Here is a 17,547-nt window from a genome sequence, read left to right as displayed (position 1 = left end):
AATCGTGCACAGATTCAGCACATATTTTAAAATTAACAAAAAACAAAACTCGCAATATTTTTGGCATGTTTTATTTATTCTGAGTGAAAGACAAGCCTCCTACGTATGCGCCTCACAAACACACACACACATTTCTCAAAAAATATACATTCTAAGCAAATACTGACATTGATCAAATGAAGCTCATTACAGCCATTTCCCAAGCAGAAACACAGCCCCCTGCCTCGTACCCTGTGGCCCTGGGAAAGCCCCACAGCTGCCTGCCACCGTGTTTCATGGCAGGTATGTTTTATGGTGTGTATGGTGGTTTTTCCAAAAGCATTTCAGTTTTACAAAAATGTTACATCTGTGTTCAATAAACAGGCAGTTCAGTTATGACGGCAGATATCCTGTAAATAACCTCTTTGTCAGCTGTTTTTAAATAAAAACAACTATTAAACATGACACACTTGTAAAAGCAGCTCCTCAACCGGTGCGCACAGTTCACAATTCATTAAAATGCTGGTTAGAAGGCACGACCCCTTCATTGTCTCCACAACATTTATCTGAATTTGGTCAAAGCACACTCAGAGTCAGCTAATTAGCTGCTGACGGATCATTTACTGCTGCTTCAAATTTCTACACACAGTTCATGAGTGATGGGTGCTAGATGTTGTGTGCTACATCCCAGTCTTTCCATGTCCCTGTTCCCACAAGAAAACAAAGCAATACTTAAAAAAGAAATATATATATAGCATTAAAAAAATGTGACGAGCACTCAGTACTAAGAGAGTCCAAAACTGAATACACGGCTAATAGCTGCTTGAAAAGTTAGATAACGTTTGTCCTGTATATAATGAAGCTACTGCCAGCAGTCAGTTAGCTTAGTTTAGCACAAACCCTGGAAACAAGAGAAGGTCATTCACCTCCACTGTCAACAATCATGTTTTATGTGGTTTGATGAATAATGAAGACACTGAGTTATTCTCTGAGCTTGTTTTCAGTCTACATGCTAGGCTAACGAGCTGCCAGTTGTAGCTTCTATTTCATGTACAAACAAAAGCATGATATTAATGTCAAAGAAAGCAAGACGACACATTTAAATGTTGAACTAGTGCTTGACTCTTTAGGACATAGGTGTCAAACTCTGGCCCTCAGCCTAATTACATTTGGCCCGCGAAGCCATACCAAATTACTATCAGAGCTGGCCTACTGGTATTATACAGCTAATATATATATTGTTTAACCTTTGCTTGTTCCATATTCAGTTTTTCAGCAAAACGTGTTTGAGTCCATAAGAAAAGATTCATTCTTATATCTGGAGGAATAAATATATTTCAATAAATATTAACGTTAGCCCGCGACTTTGTTCCGGTTTTGAATTTTGGCCCACTGTGTATTTGAGTTTGACACCCCTGCTTTAGGGTGATAAAAAATAAAAGTGCATTTAGAAATGTACATTAAAAATAGCGCTTCTTTGCTAACCTTGAAGATCAAAGTACTGCTAAAGTGAATCTTTGCTTGGTCCTTTTTATGTATTCTTAGTACATTCAACATGAAAATCTATTCCCTTCACTAAAGAAAATCAAGAAATGGGGCTGTGCTGGGGATATGTTATTATTCTTTAAAAAACAACCTTCTTTGAATCATATCAACATACTGCAGTTATACCACAGATACAGTCATATTTGTTTCTTTGATTTTTGTCAGAAAGCTTTCATATTTGGCTGCTCAGATCTCTCTCTGTACATAACTTTTAGTTATGTAGTCATAGTTGTGTAGACACGTTTGACAGTGATGTGAATCCTGCTGCAGGTAACACTGTCAATCCACGCTGTCTGTACGGAGGCTGTCTGGCGTACGGGGACTTGCAGCCTAAAACAAGCCAGTTGCAGCACACACTACACACACGTCTTAAAAGCACTCTCAGCCTACCTACGTAGAAACAGGCAAACATTTCCAAACACACAGACCACAGGATTAATTGTAAAATCAAAAGCACTCTTTCCTTTATAATATGTACATCAATCAATGAACAGCAATTGTCAGGCTCTATGCAGATGGTATTAATAAAAAGCATCATTTTTCTCTCTTTTTTGTTGTCCTCGTTGAAAGGGTGTGGCAACAGCAGTGTCTGAACACGTCGGTTTCTATCTGCAAGCACGGGCACAAGCACACAGAGGAAATGAAAAGAAAGAAAAGCGAGTGGCAAAGAGAAAAAAAGACATCTTCAGATTTCGTATTGCTTTGATCCCAACTGGTCTGAAAACGTAAAAACAGCCACTCAAACTGGAATCGTACCTTTTACGGTTACTGCTGCCGATCCCGCCCGATCACTGTCCTTCGAGCTGCGACACCACATGGGTTATGTTGTCGTTGATGAAGGCTGATTTGGTCAACCCCATCTGTGGTTAAATAGATTCCATCAGTTAAAGACGTTGCAGAGATGCAATCGTCCACAAACACGCGCGGTGTAATTGTGAAGCCCTCTGAACTTAGAGCGGCGAGGTGAAACATGTTTTCTACTCATCTGTCACGTTTGTTTCTTTACTAGTGACGCATTAATCTTTGACAGAAATAGTGCTGATAGTGTTAATAAGGTGAACGTAGCTGCTTTGCTTTTTACTCGTGCATGAATCTAAAGAAAATGTCTCATATTCCTTCGATCCTCCACCTCAGGCTTTTACTGTGGGGGCGACAGCCCCAATTTTCCACGGATTACTCCTCCCGTATGAAACCGTGAGCACTGAAAACAAGTCTACCAGGATTCCAGTCTAATGTTTCTTCATTCACTGATGTTTTGGGTGTGGCACAAGGGAAGGGAAAGTGAAGAGCCTGAGGATTCATGATAAACACCCATGCATTTGTCCACCAGTAAAGCTGGGCCCTCCCAGCAAGGACGTTTGAGCATGAACTAGCATGAAATGCAAAGACAATAAGCACATCACAGAAACGTCACCTCAGCTGTACCATTAGCCCATTTCTCCCTTTTCTAATTTACCTTTTTCACAGCGCTTTGCAAATTCTTGTCTTGCCATATGCTGTACAGCAGCAGCGAGGCTGCGCTGCTTCCCTTGGTAAGTTTCCTAAAAAGAAAAGAAGTCAGCATCAGTCACAGAAATACGCTGAAGCTTGCCTCCTCTGCAGATGATATTTAGAAAAACACTCACTTGTCTTCACTGAGGTCAATTAGCGACTGAATAACGGCATTATTGATGACCTTCTTGCTGGTGTCAGTGTTTGCTGACATCAGTCGTACCACTGTGTTGCAAGCTGCTGCTATAGACTCGTCAGAATTCCCCAACTGACTGGGCCCACCCTGCAGCAGTTCTCCGAGCTGAGGCAAGATCTGCTTTGCTAAAAGAAAACAGCAACTCAATTTTATGTGGATAAACTTGCATATCTGAAAACTGGATAGTCAAAGTCTTTCGTGCGCTATCATTATCCTACTTCTTACCCATGGTGCCTTGCAAACTGCCGGTCCGAGACATGTTACCCAACAAGGACAAAGCAGTGTTCTGAAGCTTCGGGTTCGATGGCTTCAGCAGAGGTCCAAACTGCCTCAGATCTCTGGACTTACTAACCAAAATTTGGCTCACAGCATCTGACCCCTGAAATGGTTACAAACAGGAATTTATTTAATTTTTGTGTTTATTTAACACAGGGGAAAAAACATCAACAACACCCACAATGGAATTAAGGAAAAGGCAATTTGCTGAAAACTTTCTTAACCTGCTAGGACCTGCGTCCACATATGTGGACGTCACATTTTGGGTTATTTAGACCAAAATACTCAATTTTGCTCTACAAAGGCCTGATATCCTCTTACGAGGACATTATCCTGCTACTGTTCTATCAAACCTTTAAATGAATATCTTCATATGTGGCTCTCATGTTTCTTAGAAACTAAAATTAGGTAAAAAAAAAAAATCTGGTAATTCTTTGTTTTTACATTCATCAGGCCCCAATCAGCCCAAATATCAAAGGGAAATTAAAAATGCTGCCGTGGAAGAGTTCAGGTCTTAGGAGGTTAGAAATATGCGATTTATGTCAAAGAACAGGCGCTTTTCTTCACTTCAAAATGTTTAGTAGTGTCTGTAACCTGTAGCCATTTTCACACATGAACTCTAGATAGTGTTGGGACACTGGCCTCAGCTGCTCTTTGCCTCTGAAGGAAACATCCTGTTTGGTTAAGGCCAGTGTGGAGGAGGCTGGATCGCCACTCACTGTGAATTCTCCAGACATATTCCCACACTGACACGTTATACAGAATCTGCACTAAGGAGCTGGCAGACGAAAGTTTCTTAAACACTGCTGTCACCAGTTAATCGTGACTAATAACTGGAATATAGCCTTCTTCACTTTTAACACAACAAAACCACACATCGCTGTATATGGGACAATAACTGCAAGAGGTTGAACAAGATTCACCTTTACACTGTGAGGCAGAAAAGAAAATGATAAGACAGGACAAAGGGGAAAAACAGACCCTTAGAACTAAAGAAGAAACTTTTCAAAAGAGTTAAAGAATGATATCGATTGTAGTAAAAATGTCACGTGGGTTTTACAACCACAGGGCAACTTGCCATTTGTTGCATGCACAGTTTCTTTTAAAAGGATCAGAAAAACATGCATGTATATAAGTATAAATATGCTCAATAGCCCATTACATCATGTTGTGACGGTTAACTAACGTGTAGATGTTTTGTGTTGTAAAACAAGTGAAATTCCTCTACAAACCTGAAATACAAAGACAACTCCACCCTTTCTCACAAAACGTAGTCAGGAGGTTTTCTTGTTTTTCTTTCCTCTTTCATAAATCAACCTGAGCTAATCCAGTTACAGAGTAACACCATAATCCTAATAATTAACTTCTTCGTACTCACGTTTCCCTTGCTGGCAGTGAGGTTCTGCAGAGCACCACAGCAGGCCTCTAGAGTGGCTTTGTTCTCGGACGATTCCAGGAGGGACAGGTAGGTGTCTATAGCTTTGGGATGGGACAACCACTTAACACCTGATGGGGGGCTAGCATCTACAGTGTCAAAGGAGAACTGAGAGAAGCAGAGAAGGCAAGTTTAAATTAAAGACTCCAACAAACAAAATAGTCTACAGGCATTGTGCTTAATGCCCACCGTCTTTTGGGCCTTGCTGCTCTTAGGGCTGAAGCATCCAATTGTGGGGCTTTTCTCGGGTTGGGCATCTCTATTTGGGTTGTAGTTGATGAAACTCACGGGGGACTCTTGCTCCAGTTTGTAGGACAAGTTATGGAGGATGCATGCACAGTTCTCCAAGGACTAAAGAACAGGAGAGAGTTCACAAAAAGTACATTAAATGTTTTATTTTCATACTTTTGTCTGTTATGACTCATAAACAGCATAGCAGACCTATCTGATGATGAACTGGACAACAGCTTTAGTGTAAGACACTAGACTGACACTAGCACCGAGGGTTATATTTGTCTGAGCAGCTACAACCTTTTCTGTATCGAGCGCAAAAATAGTAAACTGACAAACATTTGGTTCATGTAATGTTCTCTTTTTCAGTATAGCCATGAAAGAATGACAACAGGCCAACACACAACTAGTAAAACACATGAAGCCATTTGTTTGAAAAATGAAAGGCTTAAAAGTAGGGCTGCCACGATTACGTCGACTATCAAAATCGTCGACGACTGATTTAATAGTCGACGCATCGTTTGAAGCTTTGTAAGATCACAAAAGACGCAGGAATAAGTAGTAGGATTTAAGCGTGTAATAACGGACTGAAACAGAAGATGGCAGCACTGCATGTACAAGGATGCCAGCTGCCGTTAAACCCCGAAGAAGAAGCAGCTCGTCCCAGAATTCATAGCGCAGCCCAGCTCAGTTTCCAACAGTGGCGGCAGCTAGTTAGTTTTAATATTGCTCTTATTATTCTTTCTGGGTCACAAAATAAACGTTAAACATATTTTGTACCTGTATAAACCTCAAATATCTGCTCAGTTTATCAAGACAACACATATTTTCAAAAGCGCTCCGACGTTTTCGGAGAAGTCTGTTACCCACTAGCTCGATAGCTAGCCGGGGGCTAGGCTCACTAGAGCCCGTGAGAACACCGGACTCCCGGCTAATCGTTTTCAAACCCACCGCCGTCTTTCGCTACTCAGGTTAAACATGATATAAGTCACTTAGATAACTTAAAAATGTTATTGTTTGACTTTTTTTTAGTATTTTATTTGTTCCTGAGTAAATCGGTTTGGCTGAGATTAAAGTTATAGTTTTTACACAGCTGAATAAACGTCAAGCAGACAGCTGATTATCAAAAGTGTGAGATGCTACTCCGGTTATATTTTAGATAGCAAGGAGTTTATTAAACTTCACCGAAACAATCTGCAAATTTCATTAAAATTTAATAAACTATCATCTTGTCTTTATTTTTAGTTAGCACATACCTTAAACACTTAAAGCTGTAAGCTAATGATAGTTATATAAGAGCAGATGCTGCTGGTGCAATAAGCTGTCCGTTTTACGTCCAATGGATGATGATCTGATTAGTCAAATAATCGGTGACTAATCGACTATCAAAATGATCGTTTGCGGCAGCCCTACTTAAAAGACAGTCAGTCTGCTGACAACATATTTAGACTGCAGTAGAAAAAAAATAGCTAATAACAGTCATCAATTCATAATTAATAGTAAATATAAAGGTGCTTTGTGTTTGCATGTTTCATAAAAACACTACATACCTGTGTTTATATACTACTATGAGATCACTGTTTTACAACTGGATCAAATGGGAAGCTCTATTCAAGGTAACGCTATGTTTCTCTGTTCTTTGTGCGATGAGATAATCTCTGCCTGCACTTTCACCAATTATGCTTTAGTTCATGAAATGAAGTCTGTGTAAACTCTGCATTAACATAAACATAGAATTAAGGACACACCCACACCTGAAACGTCCACAAATTACAGGTACGCACAGATTCATAATAAGCGTGTAATTTAGTGAGCATATGTACACTCACACGGGTATGCTTTTAAAAAACAAACATAAAGACAAATTTGGAAACTGGACTGACTACATTCTGCAGGAGACGCAAGATAAATGTACAACTTTGACTACACAAGGATTCGTCACAAGATATGATTCCAAAAACAGAAAACTGCTCACTCGCTGGTGTGAACCAGAAAAACAATAAAGCCACAAAGACAAAGAAGGCCCAATGATTATGAGGTTGGTGATGCATCTGTTTCTGATGTCTGAAAGACACTGAGATAGTGCACTCTTATAAGTACCTGGGTGTTCACCTCAACAATAAACTGGACTACAAATACAGACGTCCTGTATAAGAAGTCAGAGCCGACTCCACCTGCTGAGGAGACTGAGGTCCTTCGGAGTCTGCAGGACTCTGTTAAGGACATTCTATGACACTGTGGTAGCATCTGCCCTTTTCTATGCAGAGGGCTGCTGGGGGAGTGGATGCACGGACAGGGACAGGGACAGGAGCAGGACTGACAAACTGGTGCGGAGGTCTAGCTCCGTGCTGGGATGTCCCCTTGAGTCTGTGGAGGTGGTTGGTGAGGGGAGGATGTTAAAGCTGACATCCATCATAAACAACCCACATCACCCACTGCATGAGTCTGTGAGTGGGCTGAGCAGCTCCTTTAGTCAGAGACTGAAACACCCTCGCTGCAGGAAGGAGTGCTTTGGCAGATCATTCATCCAACAGCAGTTAGACTCCATAACTCCTCAATCACGATGTCATGAGTCACTGTGAACATCCATGGTCACCACTTCATGCATAATGGACCTTCATGTGTACGGACATGTGCAGGTATATATGTATGTATATGTATACATATGTATATTTAGTGTGTACGTGTGTGTGTGTCTATAAACAGGAATAGTAGTGGTACAATAGTTATATCAAGCTATATAGTTTATGTCTTGCATATTTCCAACCATATCCATAATCACATACTGTGTGTGCTGTATATAGTGTATTATCTTACTTTTTTTCCCATTGATTGTACTTATTTGTATTTTTGTATTTTCTTCTGATATCTGTACCTGAGCTGAGGTGACGCAAAAATTTCCCTGTTGTGGGATCAATAAAGTTTTATCTGTTCAATACTGATTAGCTCTACAAGCAGAACTGAAAGACAGTTTACAATGACAAAAACAACATAATCAATATATCAACAAAGACTAATAACCAATTTGCTAAATTATCATTAATCGGTTACTGGTTAACTTTCTGTCACTGACGTCTCTGAAAAATCAATTAACCGTTTCAGCTCTACTGATTTTACTGATGCGATGACGACAGCAGACAAAACAAACTCCACACAGCCCGATTGTGTGCTGTTATATGGGAATCATTAGACTACCAGTGAAAAAGTTATAAATACTTGTAACTGATGGGAAAAGGTTGAATTGTTGGTGATGAAAGAGTTAACTGTGTGTTGAAGTGGTTACCGAGTCATCAGGGTTTTGCTCTGCCACACAGGACTTCATGTAGCTCATGAGCGAGTCGATAAGGCCGGGACAGCTTCTCATCGCCTGCCTCTGTCCACCCCGACCAGAGCTCAAGTTCCTGCAACCACCATGAAATCATCATTGCAACGTGTACATACATATAAATATACATACGTGATCCCTTAAATGAAGTGAAAACAGATGGTATAACATATATAAATCCCTTTTATAGCGAGTGATTAAAAGATATTAACTGACTGATCGCTGTCATTACAAATCCTTGACAAAGACCTGTTCTTACCGCAGGCACCCTGTGGCACAGTTGAAGACAGAGGGGTCAATGTAGCTACTCGGACCGGTGTCTGACAAGCTTGTGTACGGCACCACCACATGTTGAGTTAGGGCGGGCAGTGCTGTAGCTGCAAGCTCTTCCTTCAGCTCGTCGGCAGAGGACAGGTTCCACAGCAGGCCTATGATACGGCAAACGAGGGAGAGTACATGCAACCGGTGTTTAGTTTTGTTTAAAGCCAGACAGTCCATTTGTTTTTCTGGGCATTTCATCCATCATCAAATTTTTTATTTTTTTGCATTTGTCTGTATTATTACTGGAATCACTACTACTTCATTTCTGTTTCTCTACTAAATGCACAAGCTGTATGTCTAATACACCGCCGATGACAAGGACCTTCTGAAAGGCAAATTTTCTCAAGTTTTTTAAGGAAACTGCGGTGAAGTTATGTCCATAAGACCTAAAATGTACTGAATGATAACAAATAAAATACAACAAGGAAGAAAAATCCCTGAAGACGAGAAAATACTAAGTGAGAATACCCACTGTTCTCTTCAGGTGTAGTTGATTCCATGTGAAATAAACTAACAACTACATGTTAGCTTTAGTCACCCTGTCTATATATTTTAATAAAAACTCTCAAAATAAAGTTCAGATAAAATAAAAGGGGGGGGAGGTTGTTAGATATGTCAGTGTCTTCTATCTCAGTAAAAGTTCCTACCGGTAATTTGTTTCTGGGTCTCAGTAGAATCTGTTTCCTTTAGCAGCTGAAGGGCCTTCGCTATCCCACCACAGCGCTGAACCTCCAGTTTGTTACTTTGGTTCTGGAACACCAGGTTCCTCAGAGCTCCAGCAGCAACCTGGCACACCTGAGGATTACCACTTCTCAGCAGGGCCACCAGAGTAGGAACACCCCCGAGCTGGAAAACCTGCAACACAGAAAAACAAAGCAGAGAATTTTTTGATGTGATATGAAAGCAAAATTAGTTACAAGCTCATTACTTATTAATTAGTCGTATGTAAATCATGTATTAGCATTGCTTATATTCACCTATTTTCAGAAACTAATAGATGGTCATGCATTTTTATTTAAAGTGCATCACACGAGGATCATATTTGTTTTAAGTAAATAAAGTACCAGGATGTTCTAACTAATAACTTCTGGCCTGATGATGGAAACCAATAAAAACTGATGTGAATTTTTTCTTAAAAAGCCTCATGACTCTCAAAACTAACTAAAACTAAACTGAATTAAAAACAGAAAGTCAAGATATAATAAAAATAATAGCTAATTACAAAACTATAATAACTCTGTACTATACAAGGTAATCCCTGCAAAAAAGCACTGTGCTTAGTGAGCATGTGCGTGTTTCTCTATAAGCATGTGCAGTAATCTTCTGTGTGCCTGCTCGGACCTCTGATTTGGCAGACTCGTCGGTGTAGGTGGTGTGTTGGATGAAGGTTGCTCCCCACTGCTGGTACCTTTCCTCACTGCTACCCAAAAACTCTACAGCCTCCTTCAGGGTCAGGTCCTGATTGTTCATCCTGGAGAAACACACCCAGGAATGTAGGCAAGGGTAGGAAATTAGAAAAGAAACACGCTCTTCTGAGTTTAGTAAACAGTCTGGATTTAATTTCAAGTTTTAAAATATATAATAAGCTACATTTTAATGGCAGAATAAAGGTGACCTTACATTGATTTACTCTCCATTTTGATGGTACCCATCTTGCCCTCATTTTGAGACTGGGTGGAGGGCATCCAGCGTGACTGGCTGCTGCTGATCGCATTACCGTTAGTCACAGATGAAACACTGTGTCTGTTTGTTCGAGTTTGAAAGGTGCTTTGGCCCTGTGCCATCTGTCCTTTTATTCTCTAGAAAGCAACAAAAAATAGTTCAGAACATTTTGTTGGTGCTTCTATGTGAACTACGCAGAACAGAAAAAATGTAAAACACAAAATGATCACCATGCCAGGTCCAGTGGCAGGAGAAAAAGGTGGAGCCAAGGCAGGGTCACTCTTACTGGGTTTGATCCCATTGGGACTCTTTGGCCAGGTGGAGGCACCGATTTTCTCTTCCCAAACACCGGAGGTACTCATATATCTTCCTCCAGAATTTCTAGTGGATAGAGTCCGACTCGTCTGCATTGTCAAAAGAGAGACATTTACTTACTGTCCAAGCAACATTTGCATTGTTGGTTTCTCAGAAGTGCAGAGATACAAATGACACATTGCAAAACTCCACGACATCTTAACTTCAAGGCTTCTCTGTAAGGTAAGTAACCTGGTTTCCCACAAGAACAGTTTTCAAAGATCCCCGGAAACCCAAAACAGGACGATTTCAACTGACACAAAGCCTGCATGCCACTTCCTATCCTCCTTTTTCTCGGTTTACACTGAGGAAACCTGTAGAATAAAGCAAACGACCATACATGCTAATGTAACAAAATATCCGTCATTTGAGACTAACCCAAGCCATTTCTGTTCTAAGCCTGATGACACATTGGAGCAAACAGAGGAGCTTTGTGTGCACAAGTGAGACTGAGCACCTGCTAAACCTGTATTCATGATCTTGATGTAATTACCAGCTTAATCTCATAATTGTGCATCATTTAAGAGTTAATTTATTATCCTTTTAATTTTGCAATCTATGAAGTGTGTGCATGGGCACGAGTGTGTGCGTTTGTTCACATATGAAACACACTTGACGAGCTTTCCCATAAAGGACCCAACATGTCTCACTAATGCTTTACTGATGAGTCATCCACCAAATTAAATGCTCGTCTCCTATTGGCTTGTTTCAAAAACTGAAAAAAAAAATACAGAAAGGAGGAAATAAAAAACCTCGCCTTTACACGACCACAAAACCAAACAGTCTCAGCTCGCTCTTTTATTATGAAGGAGGACCTGCTACAGGTGAAGCAGGTGCTCCGGATACACACACCAGTTTTCTTATTGGTCTTTAGCTCGTTCCTGTTCCTAACTGGACTGGTTGCTGAGTTACCATCCATACGTCAGCCATGATAGCAGGCAGTAAAAAACATGGTGAAAGAAAGATATGTCAACAGTACACTTGATAAGAGAAGATAGTGTGTTTATTCTCACAGTGCTCCCTTCATGCAGCCTGAGTGAGCCACGAGAACCTTTCATACACAGGACAATGTGGACAAATGCAAATTCAGCACGTCCAGAATACAGAGACAAACAATACAATGCTTCTATTCTTGCATTAGACTAATAAAAAAATGGCTTTATTGTTTTCTGTTACGAGAGATTATACCTGGGATTAACACAGATTTACTGTATGTGCTGTTGCCAGAAAGAAGCCGTATTAAACAGCACAGGTATTATTATTATAGTTGAGTGCAGAGTTACACGTCAACAGGTTAGCCAACTCGACTGGAAACAAACAGCAAAAGAAATTGGGAAAAAAAGGGTAAATGGGCTGCTTCTTATATATAACACACCTCCTTCACCCATTCATACAAGGACTTTATTCTACACCTATCTAAAACTTACACACATTCACACTCCGATGAACACATCAGAGAGCAACTTTGGGTTCACCAAACAAGACACTGAACCCCACGCAGACTAAAAACTGGAGCAGTCAGGCATCGAACCTGCGCCCTTAAAATGAGCAGATTGAGCTCCTAAGCGGCTACAACGACCAACAGAAGTGTAAAAGCTCAGCTCCAAGTCCCATCAAACTGAGACCGAGGTGGCTCCCGAGATACAGAAAAAAGTTGTTTCTGCATCAAAGACATTAACGCGTATATCTTTGTGGCCTGTCCGTCCACTGCGTGCAATGTTGCAACTTAATGGGCAGGACTGTTTCGTGATAATATGGTAATCCATAGGGGTGGGGGGGAAAATGGATGCTGTGTAGCATGGTGATATTTTGTTTCTAATAATGTATGGATACAGGGACAGCAGAAATCGATACTTTGTTACAAAAAGGTTTTTGTGCTCTGACTTCAGAGCATGTTGATCCTTTTTCTGAGCAAGAATCCTGACATTCCTTCACTGTCCAAATGTGTTTCACTTGTTTATGGCAGCAATAAACATGACAGTTTACTTATTTTAATTTAAGACATGTTTTATTTTAATTAAGTTTAAAACTTTTTTATTTAATGTAAAATTATATTTTGTTTTAATTTACTTTCAAATTCTTCAGTTGCTGAAGGGGCTGCATAGTTTTCATAAACTGCATAGTTCAGAATAGCTATAATTGTACCAGATGGTTGATTCAGTTAAGTTGGACTAGACTGTAATACAAACCGTTCAGTTTGTCAACAATCAAACTGAAATGAGAGAAAGACTGAGTGTGAGACTTTGATATTAGAGAAAATGAATATTGATAAAGTTTACCTTTATGTACAGAATCTGAATATCGCAAAATATTTTTAAAAATTGCAATAATATCGTATCGTGCGTTAAGTATTGTGATAATATCGTATCGTGGGATGTATGGTGATTCCCACCTCTAGTAATCCATAGATGACAAATTCAGCTAATAAAACTGTGAGAACTGCACAAACACAAAAACTGTGAGTAATTCAGTTTGTTATACTTTCTTCTGGGGTTTCTTTTTATAAAGACATAAATAATTGTATTCGTGAACCATCTCATTCAGGCAGTGCTTGTAAACGCTGTACTAGACAACACGTTGTATTCAAACTGCTGGATACAATTTCTTCACTAAGTAACTTTGTGTTACTTTTGTTCTGTGGATTATTTGGAAACAACCTTGTGACATAAGTGTTTCATGATGTGATGATTATGAGTCTTCATCAGCAAGAGCACATCACCACACTCTCCCCGCATTCCTCAACTCACTGTCAGATCACATCAGGACAACACGCAGCAAACAAATACACACACACACACACACACACACACACACACACACACACACACACACACACACACACACAAACAGCGACAAACCAAGAACGATGAGCATTACACTCAGCTATGGAATTTCAAATAGTTCGGTGTTGTAAATGAGCAGTTTCACCCCGACTGCTCCTGGCAACGACATTCAAAAACAACAGCAAATTCACACCAGCGCTGTGCTGCGCAAAAACACACTCCGGTTTGTGAGAAGAAAAACGACGCCTGTGCAGAAAACCTGCATATTTTTTTCAGGGTTTTCGGTCCAAGAGAACATTGTATCGACTGAGATGACCTCAGGCATGAACACCAGGAGACCCGTGTAGCTACAGAGTCGTCAGCCAGTATCATCATCTCCTAAAACTATGTCGTAAATCACCAGTGACTGAGCGTGCCCTCCCGTTTGGTGTCAACACTAACATGTGGACTAATAGGCATCCTCCTTGAATTTAAGATTGCATCCAATTGCTCCATCAACCCGAAATTTCTCACAGTTGAGTTTCAAAACATAAACCCCTCATTTTGAAGGGTGGGGCACAGAAATGGCACACACACAAATACACCCTGACTTGTAAACGCACACATTGGAAATGGCCAGACATTTGGGGAAGCATCTATTTTGTTTTTTGCTTTTCTTGTCGAGAATTACAAGATAACCAAAAACAATCTTGCATATATCTGTTTAAAGAAGCTGGAAACCAAAAGGCATTTAGTTTAGCAAGAATTTAGCAGTATCTTTAACACGATGCAGATTTAGTCATATTATTGGCTCTGATAAGCATGAGCAAAGATCTCTAGTACGAGACACACGTTTTGCAGGAAGAGCATCTGGTTTAAAAAAATAAACTAAAATCAGCTCTCAATCAAATATGCAGATCCATCTGTTGTGGCAGCCACCTTGCTAACAGGGAAGCAGCCAAATTAATTTGTTTCTGTGTGAACATAATGAGCAAAATAAACATGTTGAGCATAAGCAGTGAAGGGCCTCGTCTGTTGCTGGGAAAGGTTTGTGCTCTGCTAAAATTACCTCCTTCATGGTGCCAGCAGACATAGTGGATTTGCTGCGGTGGAAGGTGCCATTTGCTTTGGATGGAGAATATTTGAATGAGGAGAAATCTGTTTGTTTTGTGAAAAACTGCACAGGTGGACCTGTTTAAAAAGAGAGACACACAGTTTTACAAAATAATAATAATAATTTGTATATATATATATATATATATGTAATGACAAAAAACAGAAACTTGACGGTAATTAAGATTACTAGAAGATTACTAGAAGTAACTCAAACATTACAAAGGAGCTGCACACTGAAGAAGGCAACCTGATAACCGGACGTGCGTCCGCTTTGATTTCTCCCCATTTACAATCGAGTGTTTGTTAAAGCCCTTCTTCTTACAGCCCAGTTTCAACCCGTTTTCACAAGAAATTCTTACGTCAACAATCGTCGTTTCTCACGCCTGCTGGAACTTGCTAGTGTCACCCGGCGGGTCTTTTTTTTCTTTTTTCTTTTTAAACAAAACCGTCACTTTGATACCAAATAGCCTCGAAACATATTTGAACTACTTTTCAACCTACAAATTAGACGCGCCTGTGAAGTTATACAAAAATAAGAAATGGAAAGAAATAAAAAGGAAAACGTGGCACATAAAAAAAAAAAGCATGTCGAGCCCGTTAAGCGGTGCTGCTTCAATGGAAGTTGTGTGACGCATCTAACCAGGTAACACAACGTTCAGTTTGCGTGCCCACAGACACATTGGCTTTTTGTTTTTGCGGTATTATAGTTGTAGAAACTTATTTCCATACTTGTAGGAGAAGGAGCTCTGACACTCTTGCCGAGTTTGGACTTGCTCCTCTTAATGCTGTGAACCTGGTCCAGCACGCGCTGCTGTCCCGACCGCAACTTGTTGTCGGAGGGAAGCGCGAGCGAAGTATCCTCCGCGACCCCGATGCTTGTCGCTGATCGCAGCGGCTCCGGAGCCATCATCTTCCCAACTCGGCGCCCCTCTTGTGAACGGATCGACAGATCGGGCTTCCAGAGAAGCGCAGGCCCGGAGGGAAAACAAAAAGTGCACCGACAGCTGTAGCGGCCGTGCTAAGTATGCAGATTGGTTGTAGTTGTTCTCGGAGCAGTGGCGGTATGACTCCACCCTGGGAACCGCGCCCGGTCGGGAGAGTTCACAGAAAGGTGTGGTGAGCAAGGAGGAGCCGAGAAAGGCAGGAGCTCCACTGCGCAGTACTCGATATGCGGGGTGGGGGGGAGAGCTAATGTTGCTCTTCTTAAAATTGAAAATAGATAATTAAAAACAAACAAACACACAGGAGCATGTTCGGCCTGTTTAGCGTTGCAACTGCCACTCGAGGAAATGTTGTCTGTCTTGCATCGTGCAAAGGAACTCCGATAAACGCTGTTGGAAAAAGAAAAGTTTATAACCTCGCTGAGAGGTGAGAGTCTGTCCGGTCTCCACCAGCACGAAAACATTCGTGTTTCATCCTGAAACGATTTTCATTTTTCTCCATGTCTGATGACAGCAAACACGAAGCAAAGCTCCAAGACAGCAACGTCGCTTTGAAACGTACTTCAACATGTTTTTAGTGCAATAAAAAAAAATGCAGAAGTTTGTTGCTTGTTAAAGGCTCTTTAAATACATCTGACATCATTTTGAGTATTATTTAATTTCACTGTGTAGTAGAATTCGTTTAAATGTTTAGTAACAACTATCAGGTTTAAACAGTTTTTATTAAGCAGTTTTCTCTCGCTCTCTCTCTCTCTCTCTCTCTCTCTCTCACACACACACACACACACACACACACACACACACACACACACAAATTTACCTTGAAGGAAAGGTCAGAGGTCAAATGTGCCATTATTTTATATCTTTAAATGGTACTTTGTACGGTAAAAATCCAAACCACACAGAGTCACAGTTATAAGGCTTTTTGTAAGTTTTCGATCAATAAATCAAGCTGAGCAGGATATAAGCCAAATTTCAGCAGATGGTTACACGACATCCCCATGAAGTTTGATCAGAAAGTAATAATCAGAAGCAGCATACTAAAACTTGAGACGTGCATGCATGCAAACTGTACTGAAAACATAACCTCTTCGGTGGAGGCAAAAATGAAATATTCCTGTTTCGAAGTTCAAATCAAACTGATTGCAAATATTACAGCTGTCATACATTTGGATGCATTTCAGATGAAAACCTGAACAAACAAACCTCTCTTTACTGGACTATATCTGATAGTTATAGCTATTCTCAGATTAACAGGCTTCTCTGCATACAAAACATGATAGAATCTTAACAAACACAAAGTCCACACATGTAATTGTAAATTTTAACACATTTTGTGCAATTTATGCAATAAATGATCCATGATCTGAAAAGGGCATTGCTTTGTGTAGTCACATGCAGGGCTTTTTCTTTAATAGCTTTTCATGTGGTTGTGCAGATGTTAGTAATATTAACCACTGCAGATGTTAATAATAATAATAATAATAATAATAAGTGTTGGTCAGTGATAACAAGGAGCATATAAATAAATAAATAAACAGGGTGGTGTTGTGGGGCTAAATTTGGATTTTTTTCAGTAATAATGTTTTATTTAATTGCACCATTTAAAAAAAACACTGCAAAAATAATTGGGAAAGGATAAGAAGGAAGAGTCAATAAACAGATACCCAGAAGCAAACTTCTAAGATAATGGAAAAACTACAGGGACGGAAAGGAAGTGGGGGGTGGGGCAGTAATAATATGAGCACATGCTCGCTGCATAACCGGATTGTTATGGCGAAGTTTCTGCAGGTAACATTTTCCCACCACACCCTTCAGTTGTACAGTGCAATTGCAGTAAATTCTTGCAGTGTGTGTCATGTGCTTGTATTGCATGAATGTGAATGTATTTATAAGGAAAACAGTAACCCACT

The 17,547-nt window shown here is 40.2% G+C and overlaps 1 protein-coding gene across 1 annotated transcript; it reads right to left on the bottom strand.

The window, feature by feature from the left end:
* Positions 1–57: 57 nt before the first annotated feature.
* Positions 58–15,764, bottom strand: pkp1a (plakophilin 1a). The gene is made up of 15 exons (XM_087834159.1): positions 15,423–15,764; positions 14,647–14,768; positions 10,692–10,865; positions 10,420–10,598; positions 10,141–10,270; positions 9,447–9,654; positions 8,738–8,906; positions 8,437–8,554; positions 5,112–5,273; positions 4,866–5,030; positions 3,437–3,590; positions 3,150–3,336; positions 2,981–3,065; positions 2,281–2,384; positions 58–2,133 (listed from the first exon to the last, which is right to left on the bottom strand). Exons 1-14 carry the CDS (start codon positions 15,601–15,603, stop codon positions 2,313–2,315), a joined length of 2,106 nt encoding a protein of 701 aa, XP_087690285.1. The 5' UTR covers positions 15,604–15,764; the 3' UTR covers positions 58–2,133; positions 2,281–2,312.
* Between the last annotated feature and the right edge of the window lie 1,783 nt (positions 15,765–17,547).

Source organism: Neolamprologus brichardi, chromosome 20 (genome assembly GCF_056152115.1).
Source record: "Neolamprologus brichardi isolate AB-2024 chromosome 20, ASM5615211v1, whole genome shotgun sequence".
NCBI classification, from domain to species: Eukaryota; Metazoa; Chordata; class Actinopteri; order Cichliformes; family Cichlidae; genus Neolamprologus; species Neolamprologus brichardi.
Note: the sequence above shows the minus strand (reverse complement) of the source record. Positions and strands in the feature narration are given on the sequence as shown.